The sequence below is a fragment of the Aythya fuligula genome, chromosome 5 (genome assembly GCF_009819795.1).
Source record: "Aythya fuligula isolate bAytFul2 chromosome 5, bAytFul2.pri, whole genome shotgun sequence".
Classification (NCBI taxonomy): Eukaryota; Metazoa; Chordata; class Aves; order Anseriformes; family Anatidae; genus Aythya; species Aythya fuligula.
The window spans coordinates 13,043,563-13,060,321 of record NC_045563.1 but is presented as its reverse complement, the minus strand read 5'-3'; the positions used below and the strand labels follow the sequence as shown (position 1 = coordinate 13,060,321).

Below are 16,759 nucleotides of genomic sequence, written 5' to 3'. Positions count from 1 at the left end.
CTTCCTCAACCTTTTTCTGCACACATACCTCTCACCACATATCCCAGACCTGGGGTCAGCTATTTCTGCAGGCTTCAGAGTTCACAGCTACTGCGCAGCAGCAGTAGTTCTTATCTATGTGCAGGCTCTTGCAAGAGCCAGGTGGCATTTTCCTTCTGGCTCTCTAAAGAGCTCACACACTACCTGAACTGCAAGGCACTGTCATCTAGTGATGCAGGCATATTTTGGTAAGTGCTTCTCTTCAGTGCAGGAGCTTAGCTCAGTATCTGTAAATTTTCTACTCATCAGAATAAAGAAATGGAAAAAAAAACATTCAGATACCCAGGTTAAAATAATAATTAAAAAGAGATAATTTAGTACTGACATAATTCAAAACTTTTCTAAGGCAGGTTAAGAAAATGAAATGCCAGGTACTTATTCAACTACAGGAATCCTCAGAAAAGCTTAATATTTCAATACTTTCTATACATTCCCGAATTTCCAATTTTATTTCGCTTCAGACAAAAATATTAAATGCGAGAAAGAAGAAATCTTAAAATTATTTTTTTCTTCTGGTGCTGTTCCTTTTTTCAAAAAGCACAATAAATATATGTAGTACGGCCAGAACGTAGTGAAATTTTTAACTCCCCAGACTCCACTGCTAGCAAGTATTTAGTATATAGAATTAGACTTTCAGAAAGATTTTTCCAGAAGGACTCCAGATTGCTTAGAAAGATACTGTCAACTTGAAGTTTACTTATCTTTTTTTTTTTTAAATCATGTTAAAATTGTGGATAGTTCTGATATACAAACACCACTTGAAACATAACAGCAGCATAGTTCAGTATCTGGAAAATTTCAGTCAATTTCACATGCAAGTTGGCATGTTCCTCTGTGACCCTGGTAAGTGAAGTAGGCATGCTCTGGAAAACTCAGTTTCTTAGATTTACCCAGAAGCCTCTAATACGTCATGAACGCTTTTTATTTGTGCTATTTTAAACATTTAACAGAATTAAAGCTCTTACTATCTTAATTATTCTTATTTTTATCTTAATTATGTCACCCCCACAGCATCTCCAAGTGACACTCATGCTTCACATGCACAGCTTAAGCTCTCCAGTTCAACAGACACCGTAAATATTAGTTTCCACTACATGTTGGTAAAGCTGCTTAAAAAATAAAGTTATAAAAAAATCCCCAACCCCAAAAAACAAACCTCCTGCAACATGGACTGATTTTCTTAAAAAACAACAAATTACCGTACTAATCTCAGACTGTGTGTGCCAGTTGGCTAAATTAGCTGCTCATAATGACTATTCCTTTGTAACTATTAAAATCTGCATATTTATTTCACTTTCTTCTTCATTAAGTATATTAGTATCAAATCCTACATTTAACATTTCAATAACAATAGGGTTTTCCCACCAATGAAGCATTTCGAAGGCCCCACAATCCACTAAAAAAAAAAAAAAAAAAAGAATTAAGAGACAGACCAACCTGTAGTCATCGTAAGTGAAAGAATCCTTTAAGGGCAGTTTGCTGGCATTGGGATGGGTCTGGGAAATGCAAGTTTCCGAAAAGGTGAAAAGAGGAAGAAAACAGAAATCAGAAATCAGTCAGCAGAATTTCATTATTTAGCTGCCTAACAGATCCTAACAAGAGCCAAATGAAGCAGGAGGCGTCCAGCCGCGCTACAGAGGGATCATCATGCTATTATGCTCTCATACATCACTGTCAACTTAATTTGTTGTGCCCAGCAGCCGCCATAAATCTGTTTCTTCATATTTCAAGACTGGAACCCACAGACATCGTACAAAAATAAAAAATTTAAGGTGGACTGAGCATGCAAAGGTAAACCAAAACACAGCTCTTGGTGAAAGGGCAAGAGAAAGAAATCAGACAGAAAACACACATTTAGGTTTCACCAACTCTAACAATGTCCCCTGTGTTAGGATCTTGGGAAGGTGTTTCACAAATGCAATAAAAAAATGACAAAATTTGCATTTCTTCCCCTATGCCTTTAAACGCTTTATGCAGTACAAGTTGCACTACACCTCAGAAATCAAACATTAAAAAATTTGAATAGCTTTAGTGAGAAACAGATGAGATCAGATTAGAACAGATTACCCGCATCAACCCATCTACACGCACTCCGCTCTAAAAGTGGAGCAATTGCACTTGAGAAAGCATACTGTAGTTGCCATTAACATGCAAAATACTTAGATTTGAAGAAGGCTTTAAGAAGCTGTAATGCCTGTTACTTTTCTGACAAATTAACTTATCTAAAGTTTCACAGATACAGGTAGCTTTCAGCCCACGCACACACGCTTTAGAATTTTGTCCCAGGTCACAAAATGGCAAACCCTAATCGCATAAATTTTAATCTCCAGGTCCAATTAGGTCTCCCAGACAAATTGAAGTAAATGATCAAACGGCTACTCCAAAAGATACAAATGACTTTTTGCATAGCCCTGTCTCTGACACCCCTAACCAGAAGCTCTGTGTAGCACGGTTTGCTCCTCGCGAGGCATTAGCATCACAAGTGCGCGGTAATTTATCATCTCTCGCTGTAATGTACTTGCTGGCACCGTGTGCAGGACAGTAGGGGATGAGGTAAAAGTGGCTCAAAACCGTAAATCAATTAGGAAACAAAAGCTCGCGCCCAGCGCGCAATTTTAGGCAAATTATATATCACAAAAGGCTGCCAGCGGGGCGGCAGGTCCCAGGTGCCCGCTCTCCCTCCAGCCCCCCGGTTAACCCTGCGGATGAGACCAGCCGCTCGCTCGTTTATTATTATTATTTTTAAAGCCCTCGCGTTTGCCCGAGCCCCGGAGGCGGCGGCAGAAAGCCCCCGGGCTCGGGGCCTGCCCGGGAAGGTGCCGCGGCCCCGCGGCCGGCCACAAGCGGCGGCCCCGTCGGGCTCGGGCCGGCAGCGCGGGCTGCCCCTGCCCCCTGCCGGCCGAATGGCGGAACGGCGCCCGGCCGCGGCCCGCTGAGGGGCGGCAGGCCGCGGCGACGCAGCCGGCTCTCGGGGGTCGCCGCCGCACTCTGATACTCTTAGCATAAGGTATGTGCTGCCATACGCCGAATTTTGGAGGTCTTGGCGTAAAGTTTAAGTTTAAAATGAGGGTTTTAAGGAGGTCCCAGGCACGCAAAGGGACCCTCCTCTCTGCCCGCTCCCGCTCTCCTCCCTCTCCCTGAACTTTCAAAGAACTAAATTCTTTCACAAGCAGCGAAAGTACAAAGGCACTAACTACAGACTGACCACAAAGGGCTCAACAGTGCAAAAGTGATTTCTACTTCAAAGCAACCAAACACAAGGCACACGCAGCTCCTGGTCACACTGCACAGGGAGCACCGGCCAACACGCTCAGCCCTGACTCGGAGCAAATACTGATATAGTCATCTCCAAAGCAAAATCGGTATTAGATCTAATTGAATGATTTTTCTGTTCAAGACATCTCACGACTGCATATTGTGCCGAGGTTAATCGCTCACTTGACATAAATAGTCCTTCTGGAATGACCTGACTTGAACACGCAGCCCATGGGCACCCGTTCTGGGTGCCACCAAATGCTCTGCATCCCTCCCCTTTTTTAAGTCCATGAAACTCAGGGACTGCCCATATATTGGGACAGTCCAGACATAATTCATAAAAAAAACACTAGTAAATTATGATCAGGGATAAAATCAATGGTCTTATAATAAAAAACACAAGCCATAATAAAATCCTGGCATACATAATTACCATATTTATAGCATGCTGTGGTACAATACACTAGCAGCTATTTAAAAGTTAAGATGCTCTAAGATCAGCATATTTGATCACGTTAGATTTCTGACTTGGACTATGTTAGTACATAACTTAAAAACCCTATAGATTACAAGAATCTGAAGACACACAAAAAAGAACAATATTCTGATTAAAAAATTGATTTAGTATGCAGCTTCTCTTTATAGTCCCTTGGTAAAAATGAAATCTCCCTAACAAACACTTAATAAAACCTGTCAATATATCTAGAAAGAAAAATGACACAAATGCATTAAGTATTAAATACCCTTGAAAAAAGTCACATATTCCATGAATTTTTGATGTACTATCTTGACATTAATGTAAAACCTTGATATTTATAATTGACAGATATTTAATAAAGTATAGAAGATGTCTGCTGCATAGCATGCAAATTGCTCAGGCTGATCAAAAAAGATATAGATGTATTTAAACTAAACAAACACTTAATACATAAAAAATATTAGATCTAGCTTTTAGAGGTTTACATGGCTGGATCTCTACATATTATCTATGAAACGTGACATTATCCACTACATGAACCCTAATTTTAACTTACTACGGCTGTATGAAGTAGTTCAGAAAGTTGGGAGGGGAAAAGCTTTAAATAAAAAATGGGAACATGAAAATGTGAATATATTCATTTAGATGCAGGTCCTGACATTCTACTGAAAGAGTTATTATAAAGAACAAATACCATCTATTTAGTTACCCTTTCTGTGAAAATATTGTCAGAGCTGGCAATCAGGGTGATGACCACTGCAAAAACAAATAGTAGCATGCTGAATTTCATTTTCCTCCTGATGCTGCTATTCCTAAAAAAAATAAAAAAATAAAAAAAATTGCTTCTTCCCTTTCAGCATTCCAAGCTTTCTTTGAGACATTTGGAGGATATCTCAAAATAACCAGAAATATTAAAAAGTAACAGTGATTGCTGCCAGATTGTCTGCAGCCACTGTGGAAAGAGACAGACTGTTATTCTAGTCACCTAAAACACTATCAGACTAGAAGCCAGTTACGCAGTATGGCAACCGGATAAAGGGAGGAAAAAAAATCCCCAACAACAAGAAAAAAGACTTTTAAATATTTTCCTTTCTGGGAAGCAGTGATATCCAAGGGCCCACATCTCATGTTCAGTGTCATGAAAGAAACTGCAACTCCTGATGCCCTCAGAGACGCCTTCACGCTAATTATTTCTTCACCATGTTTTTGGATAAACTTTACAAGATTAATGATTCTCAAATCTCAACCTAGGTGCTAGGTCACTCCTCCACTTTTGAGAAGACTTATTTTTATTTGGACAGGATGAAGGATTCGATGTGGAAAGGGTGGGTGCCTTTCAAGCTGAGAAGCTATCACTTCTGCTATGCAGCTTACGAGGGCATTAGCCTCCCGTACAAGAATGAGCAGACCATTAGAGGCTACTACTCCTTACTCCATTCAGTCATGAAATGCCAGAGCTCATTTATCAGAGCTCCTACCCTCAACAAAGGCACTTCCATTAAAACAAGCTTAATATCTGCTTGTTTACTGAGTGATGCAAAGTACAAGTCCTATTACTGTAACATGCAATAAAATTTCTGGGTAAAAGTTAGAGTTTACGTAGTGTTAAATTTGTGTTCATACGTACAATACTAGATGTGCTGGGAAGAACGTATTTTGGTGTGACGTCATGTTGGACAGCATACTTCTTTGTACTATTATTACCATTGTATCCCCCAAGTAAGAAAAAAATGAATTGCTGGATGTGATCAAAGGTAGTGTTTTGGTTGTTTGTTTGTTTTTGAAAAGACATCTCTAAATTGAGGTAAGCTGGCTATCTGAGTCACCTGCTACTCCACTGTAATATGTAACTAAAAAAAGTCCTTGCTTAAACCACTTTGCGTCCCATTTTTCTGCTTTCTAACTCAACGCTATACACATGCCTCAGGTTGTGGCAGACCCATTTGTTGGTTTAGCGTGTTTGTAGACGCAGAGATGGCTGGATTTCTATGAAGAATATTTCAAGTACTCACAAGTCCAAGGAAAAGTAGTGGGCAATCTCCACATCAATATTACTAAATCAGATTTCAATATTCTCAAAAACCTCTTGTGTACCGCTGAAGTAGAGAGAGCTCCATTTCTATCTTGGGAAAGCATCATACCAAGTGTTGGGATTATATTGAGGCCATCACTCCCCACCTCTGCAACCCCAACCCCCAAAACACTAAGGGTACTTGAAACAAATTTAAAGCCAAAACCAGCTTAAGCTTCCACCTTGTTAACTTCCATTCCTTTGAACATGAAGCCCAAGGGTTTGTTCCTTTTGACCAAACAATTTTTTTCCTCCCCCTCTTTGCAGCTTCCCCCCTCTTTCCAATGTACTCATTAACATGGGGAGATTTCGTTATGAGTCTTGTTGGATGCTACTTGATGGTTTCAGGCCAATGTGTAGGTGTATGAAAACACAAACACACCGCACACACACTTTCAAGGCCAGAAGCAGGAAGATCTGTCAGCGTTTGCTGGTAACTGTCCCTTTCCTAGCTCTTGAAATCCTTTGAAGCAGCAGCCTTGAAGAGAAACTCCTCTCTGTGGAGCCGCTGAGGCTTTAACTGCCCTAAAGCGAAGTAAAATAAAGAATTCAGAATGGAGGATCCTAGGGATCTACAGGGACACAAGAATTCTCTTTTTCCATTGGACATATGCTGCCTAACCTAACGAGGGAAAGCCAGTTCACCATACAGGACAGGAGAAATAAAACAAAGATTTTACTTTGTAATAACATCTTATAACTACAGAGGTATGCTTTGGATTTTTCAAACAGCGTGATTCATTAGGCACAAGGAATTACATCCACAAACGTATGTTGCTACATGGGTTTGCTAATGGAAGGCAGATCATCCTGCTTCGCAAAACCTAATCTTAAAATTAAAGATGTGCTACAGAATTGAAACTTATTAAATCTAAATAACATTCTTGCTTATTCTTTATGTCAGCAATTTTTATTTACTTTCTGCCAATATACACAAGAAAGCACTGTTCCACACTATTATGGGATTCGTGTAGCGGAAGCAGACTGGAATGACTCCTCCTGGTGCAATGGAATTTAACTGCACAATCCATTTTTTTTTTGTACCTTCTACCTGCAAAAATTGTATTTAGTCAATGAGACCTCAGTGGCATTAACAGATAGCTTACATCACAGCAAAAGCTACTACCACTAGGGGCTGAAGGACTGACAGCCCACCGCATATGCGAAGTGGACATTACCTTTTGGCTGATGGAACATGCAGTAAGCATCTTCAACCAACTGCAAACCAGTATCCTGCCCGCAAACCTGTCACCTCCTTTATTAAATGGAGGAGGGAAAGTGACTCACTTTAAAGTGCACTTCTTGATCACTCTGTTTACAGGATATTTCTTTATCCAGAATTTTACTTTCCCCCAGAAAAGAAGCCACTCAGATACAACACAATTGAGTGACCAAGTTTTCTGTACCTTTTCCTGTCCTCACAAAATCATTTAGAGCTGAATGCAGCCCCACTAGCGGCTGAAGGAATGAAGGAGGAAAGGATGAGTGCTGAGACTGGATATGTTTTGCAATGAGGCAGCCCCCTAGCTGCTGCCCTGTCCCTGTTCACATTACAGAAGGATGCACCAGGTCCGATCTCCTTTGGTTCCATCCACTCATGAAATACTAATTCAGTGTTGATGTTGAGCCTCAGATTGAGGGATTTTGTCAGTAGTTCTTCATGCAACTACAGTAAGACAACTACAGACCTTTGTGAGGAAACCCTTTACTCTGCCTGCGTACTGGGATATATCATATACTCTTTAGGTTCCTCCTGAGGTCCAAGGTTTACTTTACTCCTTCTCTTTAGTGCAACATGATGCTTCATGCACAAATTCATCACAAAACCCCGCTATTAATTCAGGGAATCAAAAACCACAAATAAAGTGCTGTATGGAAAGCCTAAAATGAAGTGCTTTAAGAAGACATGGACACTGCTTCCTGTTCACAACCGCTCCCCTTCTAAAGAGTTTCCTAACAAGCGTTGATATTACACAATACGGCCAACGCTCTGCTCCCTGTGAATCAACTCAAGTTTACAGACAAATCCTACTGGGTGCCACTTGGTGGAAGCTTGGATCATGATGATCTTGTAACTGAGGTACTGCACCGCAGGAGTGACACTTCATATGGGGCAGGATGAGTCCTGCAGCCAGATGTACAGGGACTGCGGTGCACACACGCAAAGCTAAAAACTTATCACTTCCTCTTCAACTCACATTCAAGTGATCGTACAAGAAAATAAACTTTGGCTTACTTAGCAACATATCAATCTCCTACTGTGTGGAGTATTAGCACTGAGTCTGACTGAAGAGGATAATCCACTTTGTAATTTAGTTAAATTACTAATTTTAACAAAGATAAGTCCCCCGTATAATTTTGCAGTGCTTAAAGAATACATCCTTTGAGTATTCCATTCTAAGAAACATCAGCTTGTTATCATATTTTAAATTTATGGAACATTTGTAACTGCTGTTATATCAGGAAAAATATTAAATCTGCACAATAAGTAGAAACTTTATATGAAAAAGTATACTTCTAAGTGCGTGATGATCTCTTGGTGTCTACTGAGGCACTCACATTCACAAAAGACACAGACAACATCTCTGGGGATAAACTCAACTGCCCCAGAAAGTGCAACTCAGTTAAAAAATAAAAATAAAAGCAAATAATAGAAAAGCAAACAGACAAACCAAAAAAGCTCTCCATGCTATAGGCTGTAAAAACAGATGCTTATCTGCATTCTCAACCACGAGGGTGGTTGAGAACCCTATCTTAAAAAAAAAAAAGAAAAAAGAATAAAGCCTTTAAAGACCATAAGACTAACAAGAGAATGTATTATTCCTCCCAAATGTGGTTTAAACTGTGCAGAAACAAATTTTGCTTAGTGCTGGCATACAGACTTTGAAGTACATCTCTCTTTCTCTAGAGGAAAGAGGGCATTTAGGCTAGTTTAAATGAATGCAAACCATACAGAATATAAACTAAGATCTAATCAGGAGGTTTTAATTTAACAATGAACGTCCAAAGAAAGATGATATCCACCTCCAAATGAAAGACAGTTTTATCTTGTCTGTCCTTGTCCAAAATTTAAAACATTCCAACTGTCAGAAATAACAGACACCAAGTAGGATGTGCCTGAATTTCGATCTAGGCCAGCATGGTCCAACTGGCACCCATGGGCTGAATCTGGACCACAGGATGCCTCCATATGGCCTGCCACCTTTTCCTTGGAGGAAATAGGGAACAGCTGTTTGAGGAGCAAACGCTGCCCCAACAGCCAAACACCTCCTCCTGTGTCCGGCTGGCTCAAAGCCCAGAGCTGTCGCCGTGTTCCAGTGGGAGGCAAGGAAGGAACGGGGGAAGGAGGAAGGAGACCTCCTACTCATACAAGGTCTTGAGCACTTCATTTGTCTGACAGAGACACACACGAGCCAGCAAAGCATGTAGCTGCTTCTCTGATGGCGAGGAGAGGCCACAGGAATGGCTCAACAAAGCCGTAGGAACTGCTGTCATTGCCATCATAGCCAGGGGTGAGATACACCAGAAATAATAAGAAAACAGAAAATTGGCCCATGTTTGCAAAGCCAAAACCACCTTACAGTAGATACGCTAAGTGGTACAGTACAAGCATAGTCAATCTTCAGTTTGCTGCCAGCAAAACAGATTAATACAATATTTTGGCCCTTACGGAGAGGAAAAACACAGAAAGGCATAAATATATTCCATCATTAACTGTCTATTGATTTATTATTGATCAAGCAGAACAACTCAGCTGCTGAAATTTGGACAAAGCAAATATAAATAGCAGTGCTATCTTACCTCTGTAACTGCCCACACAATGAAATTTTAAATCTCTCCTAAAGCTGACATTTATAGCAGACAGGTAAACAAAAGGGAAAGATATAGAATTCACAAGTGCCTTTTTTTTTTTTTTTTTTTTTTTCCTTTTCCATTGACACTGAGACTACTTCTGAAAAAAAGCTATTTGATTGGTATGGCAATGAGTACAAATTAAGTGAGGGGAAAACCAGAGTTCTGAAGACCTACCTGGTCCACGATCAAAATTGTACTCTGCTTCCAAATACATTTACTTCTGACTGCACGTTAGTTTAACTCTTTAGAAGTATTCAAATATTCTGTATCTATTATATCAATTTATAGCTAAAAAAACAACTTCCAAACATTTCAATAGAGAGTTCTAAAAGGCAATACACTTGCCTGCATTTAACTCAAACATTACTTAGCACAGGAAAGTTAAATGGTGGTATCTTGCTGGAATATCATACCCTTGTTGGAATAGTATAGATTTGAAAGAATAGAGAGAAATAACGCAAGACTGGCATAAGTCATATTGAAAGTATCACAACTTTAGAAAATGGTGTCACAAATAAGCTAGAGATGTGATATCTCGCCTAATATACCCGATATTGAAGAGCCAAATGTGACACCAGATTTAAAGACGCTAAAATATTATTTTGAGATCTAGAACTTACTACTTTAAAGCCTCCTTACTAAAATAAATATTCCAGTGCCCAACAACTACTAACTACGTTTTGGAGTTCAGTCACGCTAAATCAATTAGCCAAATTTTATATGAATAAGAAATCAAATTTAGTATCTGAGCAAATGGGATTGCAGTCTCATGGAGATTAAGTTCTGTCCAACAGTGCAAACAAACAGATCAAAATACCTCTGGACAGATTACTGCAAGGGGTTGCATTCACAGTGGACCTACAGTGTAACACTTTCACAAGCACTATCCAGATGTCAATACATACTGCTCAGAAAACTGTTCCCAGTCAGCAAGTGTTCCTGTGAAATGCTTGGTATAATACAAGCTACAGATACTACCCAGCTGTATTACAAAAAGAGATTCTATTAAAAGGAAAAAAAAAAAAAAAAAAAAGGTGTGACTCATGGGGCACGTCCAGCTTCTTGAAGAACAGTAGCTTGACTGAGGCAAAGAAAGCATTAACTCATTTGCTCATTAACATTGTGAAGAAACTTAGAACTGAGTGAAAAAGAACTAAATTAGTTAAAATATTACTTAAGTGCTTCCTTTCTCCAATCAGTTTTATTCTGATTTTTATTAATTGACAATTCTTCTTTATTCACTGATTTTTATGCTACTTCTGTGCAAAGCTAAGTTGTGGAAAGAAGATCCTGTCTCTGGCATTTCTCATAACATTAACTTCAACTGCTAGGATGCACAGTATGCATGAAACACATCTCAGTTTACAGGTTAGTAGGAAAACCTGCTTCCTGGCTACATTATCATTTCTTTTTAATCAAAACAGTTTAACAAGTTAAGAAGGCACACAAAATTGAAACATGACTGAATTTATTCCATCTATAAGATAGAATCCTACATCTCTTACCTCTGTCATGTTTTAAGACAGTTATTTGCAAGCACCTGGACTTCGCCATTGCTTCTCACTTTATATACAGCTATTAAAAGACAGAGTTTTACAAGTTCTTTACAAACAAATGTAAAGTTTATATATTATATATTTGATATAAAGAGGTTTTGTTACAAACTAAAGTGTTCTGTTATGGCTTATGAGCTGTGGGTTTGAGCAATAGGGATTTCCAGCATTCTTCCACTCACCCGAACTCTACCAATTAGCTAAATGAGCTGTGGCCTTCAACTTGCCCAAGCTGAGCTTCAGAGTCTCAGGATGGTGGAATTTGGAAGGTACCTCTGGAGGTCACCTGGTCCTACCCCCCTGCTCAGGCAGAGCCACCTGGAGCAGGCTGCCCGGGATAATGTCCAGGCAAGGAGGGAGATCCCACAATCTCTCTGGGCAGCCTGTGCTGATGGTCTGTCATCCTCACAGTAAAAAAAATATTTCCTGATGTTCATAGGTATGTGATGTCCACATGCCCATTGCCTCTTGTCCTGCCCCTGGACACCACTGAAAAGAGCCTGTCTCCTTCTTCTGTGCACCCTCCCTTCAAGTATTTATACACGTTGAGGTGGAAACACTCCTTGTAGGGCAGCCCAGGATACCATTAGCCCTCTGTGGCAGAGAAATTGCTGGCTCATGTTGAACTTAGCCCTTGGCACGTTCATGTATTGCTCATGAAGTTCCTGTCAGCCCATTCCTCCAGCCTGTTCAAGTCCCTCAGAATGGCAACACAACCCCCTGGCGTTCCAAAACCCCTCCCAGCTGTGGATGATCAGAAAACCTGCTGAGGATGTGCTGTGCCCATCTGGCTGGCAGCCACTCACTGGCAGGCTTCCCCAGGGCTCAGGTCGAGGGCTGGCTCTGTTCAGCGTTTTTATCAGTGATCTGGATGCAGGAGTTGAACGTATCCTTATCAAGACTGCTGATGAAACTAAACTGGGAGGTGCTGCTGACTCCCTGGAGGGATGAGAGGCCTTGCGGAGGGAAGATAGATGGGAGCACTGCCGATTAACAACAGCATGAAGTTAATTCACCAGAGGAAAATACCGGGTGCTGCAGCTGGACGGAGCAGTGCTGGACCCAGACACAGGCTGGGGGGCAGCTCAGCAGAAAGGGACCTGTGGACGCTCGTGGCCAGCAGGATCAGCACAAGCCAGCAGCGTGCCCTGGCAGCTGAGGGGACAACCTGCATTTTGCATTAAACCCAGCATAGCCAGCCGCTCCAAGCAAGTGATTCTCCTGCTATATTCAGATATCACGGTGGTTGAAGGCCCCCATGAGGGCCAGGCCCTGCAAACATAAGACTACTTCTGTAGAGGGTCTCATCTGTAGGTCTCATCCCTTTCCTTCTCCTGATCAGACAGTCTGTAGCAGACACCCGCTACAATTTCACCCATACCAGTTTGAAACAAACAGCTAGCTTGTTAGTGCCCTTCAGAAAAACCTGCAAACCCCGATGGTCCAGAGACCACAGCCTAAAAATACTGTCCAAATTACTGTCTGAACTGCCATCCTTAACAGTCCTGCAAAACTGATCCTCTAGCCCAGGGCATGAGAAGCAGCTACACAAATACTACCTAACTACATACAGCTGGCTACCACAGCAAAAGTCATGCCAGTTAAAGGGCTCTGCCAATTTCAGACTTACCATATTAACTCTTAAGGCATGTTAAAAGTTCACTGAAATCCTCATAAAGTTATCTTTTAGTAAGGCAGCTAATAACAGCCTCTACTACACCCTTAGTGTCCCAAACAATTAAATAGTATTCTGGCAGTTCACCTGCTCTAAGAACACTCCCCATCTTGATGTCTTGTTTTGATTTACAAAATTTTCTCTTTGGTAGACTACAAACAGGCACCCAAGTGCAGCTGCAAGAAAATCACACAGGAAAACCACCACATATTCTTTTTAAATAGGTTCAAACTTCGTTTATTTTCTTTAGGAATATAAGCTCACTGTGAATGTCTGTAAACTATATGGCTCCCTCTTGTGCTTATTATACCACACTTCAGTGTACAAAAATTTTTTAGCATTAAGCCACAAACATTTGAGCTCTGTTCACCTTTCAGTATGCATGCGATGCCCATAAATGCTGATGGAAGTCACATACATACCTTGCAAGGGAAAAGAAAGCCTTGCAGGTTACAGAACTTTTCTTTGGAACAAACTACAAAAACAGTTTAAAACTACGGGTCTTCTATGATGAAAGTACTCTTTTGACCACTCGCTGTATTTTGATAGCAATGCAGAGGCCAAACACACCTTTAAAGTACATCTGCAAGAACTTTTAAATGTTTTTTAGTTATCAAATTACATACATTAAGAAAAGTGTCAGTGTGGTTTATACATCCTGGCTAGCATGCTCAAGGGTTTATTTTTGTCTACTCAACATCACACCTGTTTCTGCTTATCAAACCAGACTACAGTTTAGCTTGCAACAGCTGTGAAATGCATAAATCTGCCTGTTCTTCACGTGTATCTGGATTACTCACTCTGAGAAAGAGAACTACAGTGTTTTGAGAAAGCCACCATTACAAAGAAACTAGAGAAATAAAACAGACCAACGCTTGTCAAACAGTGTTTAAATCTGCACATGTATCAGAGGCAAAATTATTTTAATAATAGTCTAGAGATCCTACATGGAAAGAAAATGAAGCATTTGAATAAGTGATTTTTAACCCCGTTATTACCCCAGTCATTAGAAACAATTTGCAGAATAAAAACGCTGCAAAGTATTTAAAATATTTTAACTTCACAAAGTAATCCCCTTTCCAGTGTCCCCACATATTAGAAAAGCACCTTTCATTTTAAGGCTCTAATTGTTTTACTTCCTGCAGTAGAAGAGCTATCAAGAAAGCAAACGTAAGACTTCTGCAATGTAAAAAAAGGTTATCTGTAAACGTTAAAAATATTAGCCTGCGTACCTGAAACAGAATCAAAATCCTGATCACGAGTCAGCTTTCATTAAAATACTTATTCTAATGTAGTAGTAGTAGTGAATGAAATGTCACACAAAAATCTAACATTCACTTTCATACAGCTTGCAGAGTACTCTGCCTTTCACAAGAAAACGGTTTTGCTTTGCCTTTTCATTTATATGATTTTTTTCCCCACCTCTTTTTGCATTTCCATATGCTCATGAATTTCCTAAAAACACTACCCTTAGTGTTAATATTTTGTAGGTCAAGTTTATTTATAAAATAATGAGTGCATGCAAGATGATACCAAAATTCATTCATTTTTTTTCCTGAATAATGAGAAACGATACTTTTTTCTCCTAAAACAAAGAGGCATTTTTTCATGTGCTCTTTTTCTTCAGTGTTTCAAAACTTACAAGCTTTTATTTTTGAGAGCAGAAACAAAGATCAAGAAGTCTTAAAACTTCCATAGGTTTCATCAAAAGCATTGTTAGCAAGTACCTAGTCCGTTCACTTGACACCCCTGGAGTCAGCTGAAGTTTGTATCTTCCTAATGTGACATTTACTGAATAGCAGTAAAGAAACTTTCAGCTGAAACTAGTTACCTAGCTAGCAGTGCTGAAGCACGGCACTAAACCAGAACGCACCTAAAATTTACCTAGACCTTATTACCACTCAGTTTATACAAATTATATCAGTATTATCTCTGTTCATACGGACATTCAGTGTGAAACGATAACGACATTATACAAGGAATAAAAGTATTTGTCAAGAGACAAAAATATCTGGTCTAGATTTTTGGAGCACAAGCAAATGTTTCACATTTCACACTGTATGTTCCACAATTCATATGAAAGACAACAATACAGGACTAAGCACTTCCTTGGATGTACTAATATAAAGCTCAAAGAGAAGAGCACCATTTACTTAAACACTATTCCCACCAAGGTTTCCCATTGCTGCAGATCAAACTGAACTAAATCACCCTAAGCAACATCAGAATACAATAGCTTCAGTTGGAAGGGACCTAAAAAGATTTCATCCAACTGTCAAACTACTTTGGGGCTGACCCAAAGCTTAAATATAACATGAAAACCGTTATCCAAATGCCTTAAACGCAGACAGGCACAGGGCATCCACCACCTCTCCAGGAAGCCAGTTTTAGTGCCCAACTAGCCACTTGGCAAAGAAGCTTTACCTAATGTCTAGCCTGAACCTTCCCAGCATAGCTTTGAACTACTCCCTTGTGTCCTGGCTCTAGATATCAGGGAGAAATGATGAGCAGCTCCCTCTCAGTTTCCCCACCTCAGGAAGTTGTAGAGAGCAACAAGGTCAATCCTCAGCCTCCCTTTCTCCAAGTTTAACTAATTCAGTGTCCTCAGTCACTCTTCATAGGATGTAACCAGCTCTTTAACCAGCTCTGCTGCCCTCCTCTGGACACATTCAAGTATCTTAAAATCCTTCTGTAGTTGTGGAGCCCAGAACTGATTGCAATATTCCAAGTGAGGCTGAACCAACACTAAATACAGTGGGAGAATCACCTCTTCTGACCAGCTGGTTATGCTGTTCAATGCACCCCAAAATAGATTTTGCCTTCTTGGCTGCCGAGGCACACAGCTGACAATTTGTCTTCCAGGAGGCACACCATACTAGTTTCCATGCAGTTGCTAATATAAAACAAAACAAGCTTTTAATACTCCACACTCATTATCATGTTCAACAAATCGCCATCATCAGAGCTCTAAAGATGGTCTACTCCAAAGTCATCTCATGTACATTATTTTCTTTGCTCAAATCTTTTTTCTAATTACTTTTCTTTTCTTACTCAAACATTCTACAGCATGGCTTTTGATGCTGAATATGAATTATTTAGTGAGACATTACTTTGATGACATTAGCTTATGTTTTATACAAATTATTTTTGATTAGCTTTAAGACACAATAAGAGAAATAGCATGTATTTGCTGTCCTTAAACAGATTTTCTGTGACAAAGCTTTCATGGACACAAAATGTTTTGTCAAACATTTAAGCTGCTTTTCACTTAATAGACATCACATGCTTCAACTGATGTTACACTACTGCATTCTGTAAACATTCTTCTGTTCTGCTTGCACCACCTCAGTATCAGTTTAAATGTATTCATCGATCATTGGGAAGAGGTTCTGAAATACTGGACAGTCAAAATCCAGCATACCATTCCAGATCTCATTTCTCTGCAAAACTGTATTTCAGCTTTTCTTAATTAACGTTGTAGCTGCACAACCTCTCACACTGACTAATCCTGCTACTAGTGTCATGAAATTGATGGAACTAGTCATAGTAATAGTGTACTTATCTGAATAAGTTTTACTAGGACATGAATAGCAGTTAGAAGAGTTAGATAATGTTACACAATATTATGTTAACAATGCTTTAAAAACAGTACAGCTATTCAGGGGTAAAGAAATATAAAAAGATACAAGAAAGTTTAGTAGTTCTCTTTTCTCAGACAATATAATTTGAGAAAAAAGTGAAGAACTGGAAGATCAAGTGTGGCACACAGCAAAAGAGGAGAGTTGTCTAAGTTACCCTTTCCTGTGAAACTTGGAAGAACTATTTTTCCTTCC

The 16,759-nt window shown here is 39.8% G+C and overlaps 1 protein-coding gene across 2 annotated transcripts in view; it reads right to left on the bottom strand.

Moving 5' to 3' along the window:
• SETD3 (SET domain containing 3, actin histidine methyltransferase) overlaps window positions 1-16,759 on the bottom strand; it is a 57,722-nt gene that overhangs the window by 14,083 nt on the left and 26,880 nt on the right. For both annotated transcript variants that reach the window (XM_032187751.1, XM_032187752.1), the window contains one exon: window positions 1,477-1,535. In XM_032187751.1, coding sequence (XP_032043642.1) covers window positions 1,477-1,535 — 59 coding nt within the window. The remainder of the gene's footprint in view (window positions 1-1,476; window positions 1,536-16,759) is intronic.